The sequence below is a fragment of the Rhopalosiphum maidis genome, chromosome 4 (genome assembly GCF_003676215.2).
Source record: "Rhopalosiphum maidis isolate BTI-1 chromosome 4, ASM367621v3, whole genome shotgun sequence".
Taxonomy (NCBI): Eukaryota; Metazoa; Arthropoda; class Insecta; order Hemiptera; family Aphididae; genus Rhopalosiphum; species Rhopalosiphum maidis.
The window spans coordinates 26,372,189-26,391,597 of NC_040880.1; the positions used below are offsets into that span (position 1 = coordinate 26,372,189).

A 19,409-nucleotide genomic window follows, 5' to 3' on the forward strand; every position below is an offset into this window, starting at 1 on the left:
TAAATTACAACAATTGAATATAGTTCCTTACTTAATCAAGTATAAAAATAACCAAATCTGAATTTTTTTTTTCATTCCTAGTTATACTATTCCCTTCTGTATAAAATATTTCTCTTTTTATATTTAGTGGCATTACGTTTTTTGGACCTAATCTATGAATTTTTGACCACTTTTCTAAAATACTCCATTCTCACATCAAACGCTCTATTTTCTCTTTTAATTATTATTACCCTTTTGATTTTTCATATCCAGATACGGTTTAAAGTTTTTAATTGTATATATACAATAACTATTTTCTTATAAACAGACTCAAATGGTAACACATATAATAACTTAAAATTTTCTTTAGTTGAACCAATTAACGTATTTTTACTTAAACATATTCTAACAATTTTTCTTTGTAAAAGTTGTAGTGGTCTAAACGCATTTTGCTTCATCCCCCCCCCCCAACTAATAAGCCATATTAGAAAATTGCCTGAAATAGTGACAAATAAATTATACGAATATAGTTTATATTGGTAGAAACGGCCATAGTAATGTAGTTTGTAAAAGCTGAACGATAATAAATGCATACGCATCACAATATTAATTACATGAGTTCCATTTCATGTTATTATCAAATGTTAAACCTAAGTATCTAATACTAGAAACTTTATATATTTTTTGATATATTAGAACATTACAAGAATCAAAATTATCATAAATATTAAATTATAATTAATCAAAACTTTTATCATCCTTATTTATTGTAAAATTTATAAAGTTTGTTTTTTTGTAATTGATTGTTAGTTTTCTGTGATTTAAGTACCTAGTTTATTACATTTTTTAAATCTTGTAGATATAGCTATTGTACGAACTTCATCCCGCGTATCACATAAAAACAGTAGACACGTGTGACGTGTCATCCACGTATTCTACTATTGCTTCTATTTGACCATCAATTTTGATGTCACATATAGAATTAATGTATAAGATAAACAATAATGGACTTAACACACAAACCTGTGGTACTCCACAATTAATTCTCATATCCTCACCTATGATGTCATTAATTTTAACTATTTGTTTTCTGTTTTTCAGATAGCTCTTAAATCAGTTTAAACTAATATATTTTAAACCAAAATTCGATAATAACTTTACTAATGTTAAACTCATACAAAAAGCCAAAATCATCGTTAGAGATTTTAACTTGCATAAATTTTTGATTAATTGCAGATAAATGCCTCATCTGCAGCTATCAGTGCCATCACATTTAAATAAGATGTCTAAAAAATTATTTTCGACATTATCATTTGAATCGTCAGAACTTATAGTAGTAAAATTCAAAATTTTAAAATTGTAAAAATGTAAATACGCTGAAATATCCACTAGATTAAATTATTGTAAATGATAAATGATTAATAACACGCGTGAACACAATTATTATTTAGGTAACGAAAATATACATATGTGGGTAGTACAAGTATAAATTTTAGTTATTTGCTGCCAATATGAATTTTTAATATTCTTTATTAGGCCCTGGACATTTACCCCACTTGTGACTACCCCTCCTTCCTTCAACCACTAACACCAGCCCTGATTATGTTATATATGCATTATATATATATATATCTAAAACAAAATTAACATAAATATTAACCTATCTACTATTTTTTTGATTTCAATCGTCGTAAATACAAATACAAAATGCGTATACATTATTACTGACGCACTGCAGTTAAAAATTAGGCTCTAAAACAGACATATATCTACCAATACCTATAGTATTTTACTATTTTACATATAATATAAATAAAGAATCAAATATCGATTTTTTTTTTTTTTGTAACCCAAAAACGATAACTATAGATACTTGAACCTTTTACCATTGATTTTAGAATATACTATTATATAATAGGTTTATATTTTATATTCCAAAATAGTAAAATCAATGCTTTTACCAAATATTCATGTTAATATGTTACTATTTCATACACATAATATAATTATTTAAATATTTTGACTCTATTTGAGCTATTGATAGACATTTGAAATTTGAAATTTTGTTTAGTTTTTTTTCTATATCTAAATTTGGATAAATATTTACTGAAACATAAAATAACTATTTCTCATCAAATAATTTTTTATACTTTATTGTCATTCAAAACGAATAATGGTCGATATTAGAAATGTTCACCAAATAAATATTTTTCATAAAATATAAAAGCCCCTATTGCTTAATTACAGTCAGAAAAAATTGTTTAGAATATGACCCTTTAAGGAGAGCTATGTTTCTTATTAACAGTCAAGCAATAAGTTATAATGGACCTCTCATAAAGGTTTCTGTTTTGTTGTATAATATAAATATATACATACACATACACATTATTTACTTGGTTTTTCTCCTTCTCATTATCAATATCTATGTTAGCAATTAAGAGCTTGTTATTTAATACTATATATTTTAATTTAAAAACTATTTTTTTGTTATCTATATTATATATATATATATGTATATATACACCTATCTATAAATATTTTTACCTGTAGTCATTATTACTATATTGTAAAAGACGTATGGCAATATGGCATAAAATAATAATAAATAAATAATTATTTACTATACAATATACATGGCAAAGTTTTCAAAATATTTTGACTTATTTGAACTATTTATAAACAATTAAATTATTCAACTTTTTTTAGTTTCATTTTTTTTAAATTTAATAAATAATCATTTGCTTAGTCAAAATTCTTGAGAACAGTACAAGATTCCACGAAAGTTATTATAATACCTAGATATATGTATAAAAATATTAAAAATGCATAAGTACAATTCTTTTGTTACAAACATTTGAAGTTCAAATTTTGACAAAATTTATCAAAATTACTACATTTTTTGCACTATAAGTATTTTGTAGTAAAAAATATAGAACATTTAATACAAAAATTAATACAATGACTCTCTTAAGTAGATCATACTGAAACTAGAATAAAAAAAAAAAAACAATTTTTTTTTAGACATTTGAAGTTAGAATTTGTATGAAATTGCATATTTGTATGATTAATAATAATGTTAATTATTTTGTTATAATTCAAAAAAACATTATTTATGGACTAAAATTATTTACGTGTAAATATTATGGATTTTATTGTTTTAAAAGAATCTCCTTTCACCACATTATTTTATATAAGATATAATAAGATTCTATCAATTTTATATATGTACGAGATGTGAGACTCAGATTTGAATTAATTACTTATCCAGTAATAATTTGCAGATTTTTTGTAAGGAGTTAACATAAAGTATAAATCTCACAATATTACTATATTATTTTATATTTTTATTATATAAAAATGTGTTTTATTGCACTTAATTTATAATAGGTGTATAAAACATCTTGCTTAATTGTGATATATAAAAAAATATTAATGTAAACATAATTTACAAAATGTATGTATCATAAAGACATAAAATCTAAATATTTACAAATTAATTTAAAAGTAAAACAAGGAATAAATGTAAATATGTAATATTATTATAACACAGTTCTAGGAAATATTGGCCTTATCATAGGATCTTGAATAACAGATTTTTCGTGTACCTTAGACATAAAATATCCATGTTGCAATACACCAATACGAACATCCATTTCCATAATATCTGACTTAATAGTTGCTATTGCTTTTTTGATATTGATTAGTGGTGCTATCATTGAATATTATAATTATTTATTAAAATAACATGAATTTATCATAGTCTATGGTAGGTAGTAGGTAGTATACTTACTTCCATCTGTCATACTTGATCCTCTTTCATCCATTTCTTGTTTTACAATATCTAATTGTTCAGTTATTTTTAATAATGTATCTTGTCGTTCTACAATACCATTACTTAAAAGTTTATAATGTTCATTAACTCGAGCCAGTTCATCCTAAATAGTAAAAGAATAAAATTATACTTTCAATTATTACAAATTAAGTATACTAAGATATCTTTTTTTTAAATTTATACCTGAGAATTACGGTATTCTATTAAAAGGTTGTCTAAAGAACTATTCAAATATTGTTCTCTACTATAAACTTTCTCCATAGTTTCTCCTAGTGTACTACAAAGATTGGTCAAAAGAGGTTTGACTTTTTCTATGGATGCATTCATCATAAGTTTATGTTCTTTCATTTGTTTCAAACTTGTTCGCCAATCTTTATAATCTAATTTTATTTAAAATATTAAATTTAACAAATACAAATTCAAGAATCAATTCAAACATAATATAATATTTATCATTGAACAATCTAAATATAAATTATAACTTTCTAAACTGATTTTAAATGGAATAAATAATTAATTGTTTAGATTTAATAAATAAAGTAAGCAAGTGGGTACTGCTTTACTGTACGTTAGGTGTCGAGTAGATCACTACTAATGATAATGAAATATCATTAAACACCAAAAACGGTTCTTAAATTGCAACAAAATAAAAAAATCAATTTAGTCAAAATTTGGTTAAGGGGCCACAACACCTGAATTTGTTTTCTCTATCTCCCACATAATAAAGGATACACTGAATATTATCACACAGATACTCTGTATTTCCACGATTACAAATCTCTGGTTCAGTTTATGGCAAAAGCACCTATTATATATTTTATAAAGAAGAGTATTTTCTGTGCCTTTGACCGGATAGATTTGTAATTTTTACATTTTTGAATAAGTGATTAATGGTTACAAATAATCGAAATTATTTTAAATTAAAACATACTTATATTTATAAAAAATGTAAATATTAAAAATCTATCTGGTCAATGCATAGGAAATACTCTTCATTATAAAATATGTAATAGGTGCTTTTGCCTTAAACTAAACCAGGGACTGTAATCGTAGAAATACGGAGTATCTGTGTTCCTATATTACGTGGCAGATAGACAGAGAAAACAAATGCTGCTATAGCGGCTCCTTAAGTATAAACATTTTTATTTTTAATTAATTTGTTTTCCCCAATTACGAAAAAAAAAGTATTTGGATTTTTTTATTTTGATTAGATATAATTTGGTATCCAAAACCACCCTCAAAGTTGAAAATAAAAACATTTTATCGTCAACTTATCACATACATTACATTCATTGTAAAATTAGAATCAAAAAATAAAAATACGAGAACATTGACGATTTTTAAACTTATTATTATTTATTAAAATTGATGACATGTACTTTTTAAAGTAAAAATTACTGTAAGCATTCAAGAAAATATTAAAAGGCTATTTTAAAAAATATAAATTAAGAATTTATAATAATTTAAATACTATGAAAATTAAAATTAAACTAAATATTATTAAGTTATATTTTTTAACATTTAATGAGATACAACTAAAGTTATTTATTTGTTAGGATCTAATTAAATACCTAGTTTGATTGTTACTCGTAATGAAGGAAGTACTTGTTCTAATTCTAGGTTCCATTCTTCTTTATTGGTAGATGAAATTTTTAAATTTTCATTTGTTTTAAAAGAGGTTGGTCTTTTATTCTGGAATTAATATTTTTGTAGTAATTTATATTAAGTTTCAAAATATTTATTATTTACCCTATTTAAAACCGTTAAATCATTAACATTAGGCATATTTTCTTCATCAGAATCGGAGTCAGTCCAGACCATTTCTTCTTCAACATGTTCCAATAAAAGTTCTGCATTATTTTCAGGTAATTCTTCTATTTCTTCTTTTTCAACTGGAAATATTGGCCTAAAAAATAAAGTTACTATTCAAGTAATTTTTCATTTTAAAATATTATTTTTTTACTTTTTGTAGGTGAATTCATTTTTTTTTAAAGCTAAATTTGCAAGTCCATTTAAAATGTCAATGACATGCTTTCCAAAACCTTGTTTTAATTGATTGACGGGAAAATCAATAGATAATTCCTAAAAAAAAAAAAAAATGTTTATTTTTATGAATATTTTCTAATAGTTCAATATTATAATATGTGTGTCATACTAATTGTGCAGACGATTCTAATATACTGTTAATTGTTGAATTTGGGTCATCATATTCTTGAGGCGGTTTTAAATCTTTACCAAGTTTGCTTAATAGCCATATGGCTAAAGATACAAACATGTAAAACTGTTCTCCAGAACTAGTTTGTAAAGCAAAATAATGTCTAATACATTATTAGTTATATTAGTAATTATTTAATTAAAGATGAATATTTATTAATTAAAACTCATTTAATTTACCTATTAATTGGTCTCATTTTCAATGACTTCACCACATAAGTTTCATAATCTAACAGTATTAATCGATCACATAGGGTTTCCATATCAAGAAAATGTTGATATGAAATGGTTTCATTCCGATTAGTTGATCGACTACGACTAGAATCTACTGACTGAATATCCATATTTATTATTTCAGTCCTATAATAAAATTACAAATAAATTTGATTAAAACATTTATTAACTAGTTAAATACATATTAAAATAAATGTACAAACATATTTATATTTAGTAAGAAGTTGTTTAATTATAATTGCCAGAAATAAATTATCCAGGAATAAAAAAAAAATTTAATTAAATAATCATTAATACTTTAAATATATTTATATTCACTTTATAATTAATTAATACCTTGCAATCACATAAAAAATGCAGATTAGAGATTTCTAAAATAGATAGGTTATAATAAAAATTATGTTTTAATACATAATATACTAATAAACAACGAAAAGTATTCAAATTTGATAATATGTTTTTTTCATATTCAAACATCTACGCATTTATAATAATATTGCCTTCTACGCACTACTACTGAAACTCATATTGACTAACAGAATTCAACTTAAGACTTAACCAAATCTTCATATTCTAATAGTAAATTTGTATCCAAACTTTTTAGATAGAATATTTCCATTAAATACTTTAGGTCACCAATTCTTAAAGTCTATATCAATAAGATCACTTCATCAAGTACTCTATCCATCTGTCCAAAATTTTACTCGTCTTCACAGCTGAAATATTCACACTTCTTAGTCATTAAAATCTTTAAGTCAATGGGCCATAATTCGCTGCAAAATAACCCTCTGAAGGTGTCTAAAATTCAATTGATGCCAAGATTTATTTATTGAATAAATATTCAATTTATGACTATAACTATTATCCGAAGTTTCATCAATGAAAGGCCTTTTTAACAAGTCATCATCCTATGTATGTCTCTCAATGGCACTTCACTTAAATTTACTGTTAACTAAGACTTTATAATTATAGCTCTCTACTGTTAACTAATACAGATGTATACGTAATATAATAATTAATGTTAAAAAAAATTATTACAAATCATACAAAATACAATTATGTGTTTTAAAATAGGTACCTAGTGTACTTCTTTTGGTTATAGCCTGTAAGTAGAAAAAAGTTGAAAAAAAAAACTATTTTCTGTTTAAAAATGTTGCTGTTATCGGCATCCAGAAACGACGGAACATTCGGAACAGTACTCCTTAACAGTTAACACATGTATATTATATATGTATATACATACATGCTTATAATTATAATTTTTATCAGCTATACTGTTCTGTACTGCGCATGCGCATAGTAAAAAATCAATACATTATCGATGTTATAGTGCATATAATTATCGATTTTATAATATTTAAAAAATGCGCACGCGCTAATTCCGTCATTCTACATTGTAAAACTTGAAAACTATTACAATATTCAATGCCGGATTCCAAACTATTGTTTTTTGAATATTTGCTCAATGAATAATTTTCACTTTTAAAGCTAAAACAAATATATAAATAGTGAAGTATATATATTAACTTATTTGTAATTTATTTACTTACTTACATAGCAATATGTATAATAAATAATAAAAAAATATAAATATTTAAATTATTTTTACACGTTTAGGTGTATATAAACTAATTATACATTGTAAATTTATAAATCAAGTATTAAACTTAGTAAGTATTGTTAGGAACTTTATATGCAATTAATTATTTAGTTTTATATTAATTACTTATTACTTATTTAAATATAAATATACATTATATTTATTTTGATTTATTAAATATTTAAATATATGACAAGCAAATAATGCACATAGAATTTAATATGTGTATTTTACTGCTTGAATAGGTAGTAATAATGGTTGAAGAAATGGATACAACAGGAGGTGCTTTGAATAGTTTATTTTCATTTACCAGCCCATCTGTAAAAAAATTACTAGGGTGGAAACAAGGAGATGAAGAAGAAAAATGGGCTGAAAAAGCTGTGGATGCACTAATGAAAAAGTTAAAAAAAACGAAAGGGGCAACTGAAGATTTACAAAAAGCTCTAAGTTCACCAGGACAACCAAGTAAATGTGTTACTATACCTAGAAGTCTTGATGGTCGATTGCAAGTAAGAACATATTGTTTTATGTTTGTTTACAATCATAAACTTGTATTAAAAGCTTGTAATCTTAGGTATCTCACAGGAAAGGTTTACCTCATGTTATATACTGTAGAGTATGGCGATGGCCTGATCTTCAGTCACACCATGAGCTTAAGGCAGTTGATCACTGTCAATTTCCATTCTCTGCTAAACAAAAAGATGTTTGCATAAATCCATATCACTATCAAAGAGTTGAAAGTCCAGGTAAAATCATAAAGTACACAATATTTATTAATGAATTTATAAACATTTTTTATTTGATAGTTTTACCGCCAGTACTAGTTCCTCGTCAAAGTGAGTATGCTCCACAACAGGCATTGCAACAATATCAGCCACCAATTGATGTTGGAATGCCAATTAATGTATCAATGAATACTGATGGATTCCCTGAAAGTGTATTAACTACCAATCAAACTACAACTAATGTTTCTAATCAAATTTCTTCTACAAATAACATTAATCCTTTTTCGGATACTTCTCTAATTGGTATAGTATTTTAGAACAAAAGCTAAATGATTATATAGTCTTTATTTTAATTTATAAATATTTCAGAGAATACTTCATTTTCTTCAGCAGATGATCCAAACAAAATAAATAATATCGATAAAAATACCAATTTAGAAGATCTTGATGGTATTCCAATAGTTTATCAAGTAATATATGTTTTTTATTATTAATTAATTATTATTATTTAGAGGCTATGTATTAATATTTTAAGCTATGAAAATTTAAGTTATTAATATAAAAATAAAAACAAATATTAATGATTAAAAATTTGAAACATAAATAGATATATTTTTTGTTAGTAAATTATTTAATTACATTTGAGCCATTTGACTATAAAAACAAATAATTAGTAAATAAGTTTAACAATTAAATATTATAACAAATTGAACATATGATCTATTTAGCTTTTATTTTTCCCCTGATCATGAATTGCTTTAATTATTCATTATTAAAATTAATAATCAATAAATTGTATTCAACAGTAATTCTGTAATTTAAAACTGCTTATAAGAATAATAACAAATTGTTTAATACTTATTACTTTTTTTTCAGGAACAACCTTGTTGGGCTAGTATAGCATATTACGAACTCAATTCTAGAGTAGGTGAAGTGTACCAATGTCATTCACCTCATGTGGTTGTGGATGGTTTTACAAACCCTAGAAATGATTTAAATCGATTTTGCCTTGGTCAATTATCTAATGTAAATCGCAATTCAACTATTGAAAATACTAGACGACATATAGGCAAAGGTATTACTATATTTTATTCTAGTTTATCAAAATTAAATCTATTTCAGTATTTATAATTAATTTTTTTTAGGTGTTCAACTTTATTATGTTGGAGGTGAAGTCTTTGCTGAATGTTTATCTGACTCTGCTATATTCGTTCAATCACGTAATTGTAACCAACACCATGGTTTTCATCCATCTACAGTATGTAAAATACCACCAGGTTGTTCATTGCGTATATTTAACAATCAAGAATTTGCTGGTCTTTTATCACAGTCAGTTAATCATGGGTTTGAGGCAGTTTTTGAATTAACCAAAATGTGTACAATACGTATGTCATTTGTAAAAGGTTGGGGGGCCGATTATCACCGTCAAGATGTTACAAGTACACCATGTTGGATTGAGATACATTTACATGGACCTTTACAATGGCTTGATAAGGTATTGACACAAATGGGAAAACCTCATGATGCTATAACATCACACTCTTAATATTAAGAAATGTTTTTAAAATTTCATTTGATGATTCCTATGACCATTAAATTGGTAAAATATTATTTTATAAAGTTTATTTTTTTTTAATACTTTGTGAAACTATTTGATTAATGGTTTAACTTGTAAATAAATATAAATATAACTTAAGTATATATTTTTATATTATTAAGTTGTTTTTAAATATTTTTAGTAAATACAATTCATGTGTGAAAATTGCTTCAAATCAATAATGAATAGAAAATGTTAATTTAATTTTCAAATCTTATTTTTATGAATTATTTTTCAAAGAAATACATGTTTTTAATAAATATATTGTATTTAAGATTGTGCTTTAATAATAAATTGATCAATTTTTTTTTTGTATAATATATTAAATGATTTTCTTATAATTGTGATTGGAAAAATAAAGAGTAATAAAATGAAGTAATTCTATATAATATAAAGATATTTATTTACCATTTATTAATTTAAGCAAGTGACTTATTTGTTTAAAATTGAATGTTTATAACATATAAACATTAAAATATATGACACCTCAGGGTCTATGTAATAAAATTGTTTTATTTTTATATATACCAAATAAGTGCTACTTATTGGAAATTTTTGAGAATTCAATTCTGTTATTGTATCTAGAGATAACAGTTCAGCACTGCGTTAAATATTTTTTTTAACTTATTGTAATCTGCAAGACAAAGCAATATAAATAGATCAACCCTACAAAACATAAAGCACATTTTCACATAAAAAATCTGGAATTTTCCATGCCTTATATTGACCTAAGTAATTTATTGAAAAGAAGTGGGCAATGAATCCTTGTTATACTTAAGAGGACGTAGAACCCATATGTGTTGTCTCCATCTTACACACGTGCAACATAGCAAATTTTCATTCATCATTTTGAATATTGTGATGTTAGTTTTGATATTAGAGTGAACTGACCTATTATAAAATTTAAAGGTAAGATAATTATCCAGGGCCCCACGTAGCCTTTTATTGATATTATTATTTTGAAGTAAGTTATGATCTTTTTGAAACTGTATATTTTATGATAGCTGTATGATAAAAAAATTATTTAAGACGAAAGATTTTAAATTAGCTATTTATGACAAACAAATAGTAATTATTTTAAAAATTTAATCAAATAAACATATAAATTGCTTAAAAAAATAATATCTGTTTTATACGTTTAAACAAAATATTTATAATTATATTTAAGATGAAAGTCTTGTAATATGCCCAATACGGGCTAAGATAAGTGACCCAATACTTTCACTCATTTTAAATTAATCAAACCTAAACATGTTAAAATAAAATGTTAGGTTATTATTTATATTCTATATTAAATCATAAGATTTTTAATCAACTATGTTAAATTAAACAAAATACAAATTTTTATATATACTTCATAGAAGTATACTTAAAAAAAAATATTCCATTACACGGAATTTTTTTATTATAATAAAATTTAAAATAAGAACTATAACAATCATTCAAGTTTTAACTTTAAAAAATTGATTTTGTACTTAAATTTAAATATTTACTAAATAATAATATATGTGATGCATATATTTTAAATGGGCATTGAATAATCATAAATCTGTTTCGAGATCTTTTTCTAACTGTTACATTAATGTACAAATTAATTATTTTGATAAATATAAAAATATTTATATAATGTAATTTTAATTTAAAAAAAAATATATACTTAACAGTTAACTTCAAAATTGTACAATGAGCTTATTCTTAAAATTTTATTAATAATTTATTAATTTTATGAATAATAATTATGTCTTGATCGATCAGAACCCCCTCTGTTGTGACTTTTATTGCGGTTATGACCACTGTGTTCATTGCTTCGTTTGTAAGGATGGTAAGAATTGTGCTGACGATTGCTAGATTCCATGTTCTGAGGATTGTTATACTTATTATTGTTACGCCAGTTTTTGTCGCGTCTATAACCATCATTATAATTATTAGGAAATTCACTGCCATATTCTTGAATACCATTGTTTGATTTATCTTGGTTATAACTTCTATCAGCATAATTATTTTGATATTTTGTACTTGATTCACTGTAACGCTCAGAATTATAGTTATTTTTGCGAGGTTCTTTGTTTAAGTAACTACTATTACCATGTATGTTCTGATTTCTTTCTGACCATCTATTATTAGAATCCAATTCATAATTCTGTTGTCCAAGATCTTCATACTTACTGTTCTTCTTTTGGTACATAGTATCTCTGAGATCTAATAGTGATGTACAACCAGCATTAGTATTCATATCAATATGAAAATTAGAATCTAAGCGATTACGTTTCCTAAACATAGTATCTCTTAGGTCACGCACTAGCATATTATTATTTTTACCAGAATGTTTTTCATGCGTAGACATAGGTTCCTGATTGTGGTATGCACTTTCTTTTCGATTAAATGATGTATGATCATGATGTTTACGATCATTATTTGGATTATTATAATATGAATCCCGTTCATAGTTAAACATTTCCATTGAACCAGAGCTGCTGTTGTGTTCAGAATTTTTATAATTTTTTTGACTGTGGTGAGATTTATCGATTGGATAATATTCACCACTGTTTACTGAATTTCGGCGTTTAGAATTACGAGCATGATGTCTATATTTACTTGAATTAACTTTGGAACTACATCTACGATCATAATTATCATGATTTTTGTTATGACTATGATCTTCATGCATAGGTGGTTGAGGCAGACTTTCTGGAATGTTTTTCTCATCTAAACTTTGATCAATCCATTTACATTCAGTAGGACTATTTGGTTGACAGTTTTGTTCGACTTTTATTAACTGTTTAAAATAATTAAGTTGTTCATTAAAAACTGGATCTTCAAAGTGATTTGAGTAGTTTTTTGTTATTATTGGCAACCCATACAACTTAGTGCCTTTAAAAAATTTTAAACTATCTTCCACTGAACTTGAATATTTAAACACAACCAAAGCAAAATTTTCACATATTTCATTTTCGTCATACGCAAATTCTACATATTCAACTGGCCCTACCTTAAAAACAACCAAAATAAAAAATCTAATTAATATTTAAGTGCATATTTATTTACTTAATTTTAAATATTTAAACATACAGAAAATAAAATAACATATTTGTTTATAAATAGAAAAATTAACAAAAATCAAAAAACTAATATCATATTAAAATAACAACGTAATAATATATATTGCCATATTAGCATATACCTTAATACCTAAATAGGTTATATTAAGAACAAGATAACTATTATATTACATTCTTCTTGCAGTTGGAAGTTAGATAATTTTTGGTAATAGTGTATTACCTACCCAATATTTAATTTTTAGCCATAACATAAATCATAAATGAAATGTAAAGAACACATTAGTTTATTATTTTTTTTTGTATAGGCGTATGTAGTCCGGCAGTAGGCTCAAAGGCCTAGTTCGGACACCTGATTGGCAGAAATTATATTTGGGCACCCGTAGGTTTCTGCCATGCTCGGGGTGGGGATGGCGGTTAATTATAATTTTACAGATAGTAAATAATCGATTTATTTATTTAAATACATAATAATAATATAAAAATTATAAAATCATCACAAGAAAGTCACAAAAATAAATAAATATATGTAGGTTAATACCATAATTAAAATTTGATTAAGATTATGTTAGTTGAATTATCTCTTGTTTCCAACTACAAGTGTATATTATAGCAATATTTTATCTTGTATAATGATATCATTTTATTTGATTGTTTCCAATCTAACAATCAATAAGATTTAATTAAATCTATATAATTATAAGTTAATTTACATGTTTTATAATTACCTGGTAAAACAGTTCGGCTATATCTCTGCTGGACACTTTCGGATGAAGATTACCCACCCAAAGGGTTCTAACTCTTTTTTCAATTTCGTCATTATTGGTAACATCATCAGCAGAATCCATCACAAGACAATATGAGTGTATTAGCTAAAAACACAGATTAATGAATAATTTGTTTCAATATCATATAATTCATATCAAATTTGAAATAAATACAATATGAACATTTAAATTTTAAACTTACTTTGACTTGTGAGTTTACGACTCTTCAGGTAATAATCTATTGATAGTAAACAAATTGAAATTCCTCAATCTATAAAATACAAGATATGAAGTATGAGTATAAGACAAACCAGTGAAATCATGTTTTAACTTACAGTTAAGGTATAACAAAAATAACATCAATTATGAATGATCAATGTCCAAAGAGTCGATAAAAAAAAAATTAATAATATGTTATTTCTTATTTAATTTAATATTTAGGCGATAGCAAAATATTCAAAATAATATAATAAACCTTATCAGGTTTCAGGTATCAAATTTTGTAGATCACTATTGATTTAAAAATTAAAACACGTTGGTCTTTGGCAACGTATATACACTATACTGGCATGCAGCGGCACCATCAATACAAACATATTCTGCTACTACCTACGACGTGTCAAGGAAAGAAATTGTATACAAAAATACAAAATGTAAACATTAAACACTATGAGCGTTTAACATTGTGCAATGTCAAAGACGACTAATTGACTAAAGAAATTTGTATCACCAAAACACCAACTGCGACAAACACCAATAAGTCTATTATATTATTCTTCAATTCAACTTATTGCTGTCATTGCCATAAACAGTTTTAAGTTTTAAAATTATAATTTATAACGCGATTTTAAACATGATAAAATTAAAAGGCATGAGGTATGATCACAAAATTGACACAAATTACATCTTCACAGCCTGTTCGCCGTGATACGCAATACCTGGAAGAACTGAAAAATGGTGGGAGTCAGCGTTACGTTTCATTAGTTGTTGATATTGTGGTATGATATTTCTACTATACACATTTAGGTTATAAGTATAACCTCAGATCATGAAATAAGCCGATCAAATTACGTGGAAGTCTCCAACCAATAGATCCATACTCTAATGCGCGCGAATGGTTAAAATTAAATTTGTATTTTGTTCCGATCATACCTAACAGAAAAAAATATACCATACGATAAAAAAATATCAAGAAATATAGTTTGTGAGTGCTCACATATTGTTCCTACAATTACAGCTGATGTATTCAAGAAAAATTAAAGATAAATCTTAAATCGTGCTACTTATTTGCAGATCAGTGGGCAGTAGGGTCTTCAAAGTCCAACAAATGACTTTAGTTTATGCACTATTGCTATTGTGGTCATATGGCATATTAATTATTAGATATTTTTTAATATATTATACTTTGCATATTATTTTGTGATATAACTGATGCATATTGCATTGTATAACGTTGCAAGCTTGCAGCAGTTGCAGCTGCTGCTTCATAAAAAAAAATGGCGGGTATTGAGTAATGAACCTTCGCTTCTTCTCTAATTCTGTGTCCCAAAAAACTAATATTAAGAGTAACCAAATAAAAATAAATAATAATTTGAAAGTTAGATTTTATTTTACTTTTCTTCCATTTGTGTTTAATAATGTGTCTCCACTCTAAACTAAATATAGTCAAATCTGCGGTGGAGACACACTGTAAAAAATATATTTATAATACATTCAAATAGATAAACAATACACAAACAATTTATAGATAATATTATTATTCATTAAAAACTTATTATAATAATTATTAAAATATTTATTAATCTATTTATTCTATTATATAATATTATCTATAATCTATGATTATATTATATTTTGTGGGCTGTAACTATTTCATATTTTCATAGGTATTTAGTGTTCCAAAATTAATAAGTTATTCCATTGGCCATTATATTATCACAATAAAGTATAATCAATGCAATAATGTCATACAAATAAATATTTAATTGACATGATAAAGATTAAAGAATTATTAACAAATATTTAAATTTCTAAACATATAATAAATAACAATTTTTATCAACTATAATACTAATAATATACGTTAATAATTTAACTTTAATAACTACGGTCTAGTTTAAATTTTATATATCAAAATTCAAAATATATTTTAAATGGCTTCAAAAAAGGCCATGAGTTTAGCAAAAGTGAAAGACGAATTAGTCGATGGCGTATACATCAGACCATCAAAGAAAAAAGTAACTTACTAATGTTTTTATAATTTACAATATATATAAATATACTCAAAAATTAATTATATTATTGGTTTTTAAAAAAGATCATGACATCTCAAATTGTCACTAATGATGAGTTAACTAACTTGATTCAAGAACGTTTGGCTAATCGACGTACTGGTGAACGGACAGAATTTGCTAATCAATTAGCTAGAAAACTAATTAAAAAGTAAGCAAAATAATGTTTGGCATTATATATATATATATATTTAAATATTTACAGAACTTCCTTTGAAGCCTATTAATAATAATATATAGAATATATTGGTTATTGGGACCATAGTTTCTTAGTTGTCTCTGTCGGTTGTTTAAGATTACTGACTAAAAATGCTTGAGTGTTTTATGTTATCCTTTTATTGCTTTATTTATATTTCAATTACCCAATTAATTAGTGTTTAATGGTTGATGTATTTTCACATTTTGTTTATTAGAGTAAAGTTGAATGTACAAGAAAATGTAATAAGATAAATATTGTAATAAATGCACCCATATTATTCTTTATTGATATGTAAATAGAGGATAATTAACTGGTAGATTTGAAACTGACAAGCATTTTTATTTATTGATAAACCAATTAAATTTTTAAGTTTTGGGTACAGAATATTACTGCAAACTTACTATTAAAATATGTAAAATAAAAGAATCATTGTAAAAAATAAGAAAGAGAGAGAGAGAGTACATAATGATTTTATAATGTAATTTGCTCTTAAAAATGTTGACAGGCACACTATAGTTCTATTTCATCACTTATTTAAGGAAATAAACAATTATAAAATATTTTAATTGGGAGAAGATTTGAGCATTAATTGTAGACTAGTTATATAATACAGTTTCATTTATTATTTAGATATATTAATACGAAAAAAGAAAATATTTTAATAAGTTATATCTTATATACCTAATATTTTAATTTTCTTTAATTTATTTAGATTACATGATCAAGATGCAAAGCTTCGAAAAACTAATGGTAAAAAAAGAGGTGGATTGGTTAATCAAATTAAAGATGATAAAAGTATGTACTAATTTACTTATGAATATTTAACAGATTTATCTGATATCTATAGTCTGTTCAGCGTTAAAATTTGCCGATTCTGCACAACCCCCTGCATCAACATGCTATGAAAACTGGCTTGCTTATGGCTGGGTATCATTGGGGAATGCACAGAAAAACTGATTTTGGTCAGTCTGTGGCGCATTCTCTCGCTGAACAGAGTATACTATTAGAATTTTTGTGTTTTGAATAACAGTAAAATTTTACTTCAAATATTAGGTGGTCACTTAAACATGAAAATACTTAAAGAGGAAGTTCTTTCTGAATCTGATTTAATTGATGATTTTGATGCAGATAACACTCCACCTCCTGTAATTAAAAATATATTTATATATATGTTTGAATAAAATAAAATTTGATTATTATATCAAATATCTAATTAAAAGTTATAATCATTTTAGAAGAAGCGTGACCCACCTAAGATGACTTGTAAAGAAATGGCAATGACAATTATAAATTGCAAAAAAGTATTAGAAGACAAAACAACATTAGATAAAAAAGTTGCAAATAAATTTACATGTGCACTCAAGTCAAGATTAGCTCATAAGTAAGTTATATTATTATAAAATCAATTTTATATTAAATCATAAATATTGAAATATTATTTTATATTTTAATTATTTTTATACAATTCTCATGTTATTCGTTTTTGCAGATTAAAAAAAAAACCAAATGCTTCAAGTAAATAATTTATTATAGTATATTTGTATGCCTATTTTATTTATTCTGCTTACGGAGTTAGTAGATATCTATAAATATCCGTTTATATATACATTGAGATTTAAGAATATTTATTTGCATATAAATTTATTTTCAAATGGCAATCATTAGTTTCTACCATACCATAAACATAATTAGCCTAAAAATAAACATGTCATCCCACATTGAGCTTTTTTGGAGTTGAAAAATCATTTTATAAAAAAGCGTGAGTATTTATATATTTAAACCCAATTTTAGTTACCTACAATGGCTTTAAGGTAAATATGATACTAAGTGTTAGAAAGTCTTTAGTTTACTAAAAAATGTGTATATATATTTTAATTGTATCATAGGTTAGTATCTATTAATTTTCAACAATATTATCATTACATTCTAACTATTTGCTATTTACATAGATTGAAGTAAATAACATTTTAGATACACTACACCTATACAATTATTTATCACTCATTATTTTGATTTTGATTCTCCTCAATAATTGTGGTAGAAAAAAGTGGTAAATAAGTGTTTACTTGTCTCCTACTTACATGCATCATTACTGAGTTAAATCCAAATTAAAATTATGAGTGATAAATGATAACATTGATATTATGTTTTATATCTATAGTATTAATCTATACTATTAAGAAGTTAATACTGATTTTATGTACATTTTATTTTATTTGGTAAATTCAAATTGGTTAATTTTAAATTATCAAGTCCTTTCCTTATGAATTTAATCACTATATTAATTAATGTGTAAATTACCAACTTGTAAAGTTTTTTCTTTAAATTATTTTTTCAAAATATTGCATACAAATAAAATTAATATATTATTTTAATAAGTTGTATGATTATTTTATGTTATATTCAATTAATAATAAAAGAAAAATAATATTTTTAAACTGTAAATAGTATACATATTATATGTTTTAAATAACTCTGATATTATTGTAAAAAAAAATTTAATTTATTTTTAAATTAAGTGAACGTTTATTGTTCTAATATATTGTGTTCAAAAATAAATAATGTTTTGTGTATTTAATATTATAAAATAAGTTTCAGATTATAAACAAATATTTTTTGAAAAATTTAACTGAGTAATTTTTATTTTATTTATCATCAAATAAGCCATTATCCTATGTTGATATAAGACAAGTATATGAATACAGTTCACTATGTAGTCCGTCTACCTTCCATTACTTAAAAACTGTACAATCCATACAAGTTATGTATTATTATCAATGTTGTTATTACAAAGACAATGAAAATAAACTTAAATATAAAGAACTTTGATAATTTGGTGAAGAAAATAAATGGAAAATATTCATTAATATTGTTACTTAACTGGAATTAACTTTAATACATTTTTATGTCCTATA

The 19,409-nt window shown here is 24.5% G+C and overlaps 4 protein-coding genes across 8 annotated transcripts; 2 read left to right on the forward strand and 2 right to left on the reverse strand.

Annotated features, from left to right (window-relative positions):
* Positions 1-3,373: 3,373 nt before the first annotated feature.
* On the reverse strand, positions 3,374-8,592 carry LOC113559825 (intraflagellar transport protein 57 homolog). Its single transcript, XM_026965594.1, has 9 exons — positions 8,456-8,592; positions 6,206-6,385; positions 5,967-6,129; positions 5,775-5,893; positions 5,561-5,717; positions 5,383-5,503; positions 3,995-4,191; positions 3,770-3,914; positions 3,374-3,688 (listed from the first exon to the last, which is right to left on the reverse strand). Exons 1-9 carry the CDS (start codon positions 8,458-8,460, stop codon positions 3,519-3,521), a joined length of 1,257 nt encoding a protein of 418 aa, XP_026821395.1. The 5' UTR covers positions 8,461-8,592; the 3' UTR covers positions 3,374-3,518.
* On the forward strand, positions 7,917-10,336 carry LOC113559817 (protein mothers against dpp-like). The gene is made up of 7 exons (XM_026965583.1): positions 7,917-7,929; positions 8,105-8,368; positions 8,434-8,605; positions 8,666-8,887; positions 8,954-9,054; positions 9,461-9,659; positions 9,730-10,336. The coding sequence occupies exons 2-7, from the start codon at positions 8,114-8,116 to the stop codon at positions 10,128-10,130; spliced, it is 1,350 nt and encodes a 449-aa protein (XP_026821384.1). The 5' UTR covers positions 7,917-7,929; positions 8,105-8,113; the 3' UTR covers positions 10,131-10,336.
* Positions 10,337-11,671: 1,335 nt separating this feature from the next.
* On the reverse strand, positions 11,672-15,375 carry LOC113560515 (GATA zinc finger domain-containing protein 14-like). Of its 4 annotated transcripts, XM_026966429.1 has the most exons (6): positions 14,340-15,375; positions 14,207-14,275; positions 13,966-14,109; positions 12,501-13,170; positions 12,267-12,380; positions 11,672-12,205 (listed from the first exon to the last, which is right to left on the reverse strand). In XM_026966429.1, exons 3-6 carry the CDS (start codon positions 14,083-14,085, stop codon positions 11,877-11,879), a joined length of 1,233 nt encoding a protein of 410 aa, XP_026822230.1. In that variant the 5' UTR covers positions 14,086-14,109; positions 14,207-14,275; positions 14,340-15,375; the 3' UTR covers positions 11,672-11,876. The 4 variants fall into 4 exon arrangements, with proteins under 4 accessions (XP_026822230.1, XP_026822228.1, XP_026822229.1 ...); XM_026966427.1 differs by having other exon boundaries at positions 11,674-12,205; positions 12,267-13,170; positions 14,340-15,373; XM_026966428.1 differs by having other exon boundaries at positions 11,677-12,380; positions 14,340-15,367.
* Positions 15,376-16,038: 663 nt separating this feature from the next.
* On the forward strand, positions 16,039-18,834 carry LOC113549078. Of its 2 annotated transcripts, none has more exons than XM_026950234.1 (6): positions 16,039-16,241; positions 16,322-16,446; positions 17,207-17,289; positions 17,548-17,639; positions 17,733-17,875; positions 17,984-18,834. In XM_026950234.1, exons 1-6 carry the CDS (start codon positions 16,158-16,160, stop codon positions 18,015-18,017), a joined length of 561 nt encoding a protein of 186 aa, XP_026806035.1. In that variant the 5' UTR covers positions 16,039-16,157; the 3' UTR covers positions 18,018-18,834. The 2 variants fall into 2 exon arrangements, with proteins under 2 accessions (XP_026806035.1, XP_026806034.1); XM_026950233.1 differs by having other exon boundaries at positions 17,730-17,875; positions 17,984-18,827.
* The last annotated feature ends 575 nt before the right edge of the window (positions 18,835-19,409 follow it).

Excerpts from the sequence above, each read along its gene's own strand:
- LOC113559817 (XM_026965583.1), top strand. The coding sequence starts at position 8,114 with ATGGTTGAAGAAATGGATACAACAGGAGGTGCTTTGAATAGTTTATTT. Across the intron at positions 8,369-8,433 it reads GTCTTGATGGTCGATTGCAA|GTATCTCACAGGAAAGGTTT; the intron begins GTAAGAACATAT and ends TTGTAATCTTAG. Across the intron at positions 9,660-9,729 it reads TAGACGACATATAGGCAAAG|GTGTTCAACTTTATTATGTT; the intron begins GTATTACTATAT and ends AATTTTTTTTAG.
- LOC113559825 (XM_026965594.1), bottom strand. Across the intron at positions 6,130-6,205 it reads AAAATGAGACCAATTAATAG|ACATTATTTTGCTTTACAAA; the intron begins GTAAATTAAATG and ends ATAATGTATTAG. Across the intron at positions 5,504-5,560 it reads ATTTAACGGTTTTAAATAGG|AATAAAAGACCAACCTCTTT; the intron begins GTAAATAATAAA and ends TATTAATTCCAG.
- LOC113560515 (XM_026966426.1), bottom strand. The coding sequence starts at position 14,085 with ATGGATTCTGCTGATGATGTTACCAATAATGACGAAATTGAAAAAAGA. Across the intron at positions 13,171-13,965 it reads TAGCCGAACTGTTTTACCAG|GTAGGGCCAGTTGAATATGT; the intron begins GTAATTATAAAA and ends GTTGTTTTTAAG.
- LOC113549078 (XM_026950233.1), top strand. The coding sequence starts at position 16,158 with ATGGCTTCAAAAAAGGCCATGAGTTTAGCAAAAGTGAAAGACGAATTA. Across the intron at positions 16,242-16,321 it reads TCAGACCATCAAAGAAAAAA|ATCATGACATCTCAAATTGT; the intron begins GTAACTTACTAA and ends TTTTTAAAAAAG. Across the intron at positions 16,447-17,206 it reads GCTAGAAAACTAATTAAAAA|ATTACATGATCAAGATGCAA; the intron begins GTAAGCAAAATA and ends TAATTTATTTAG.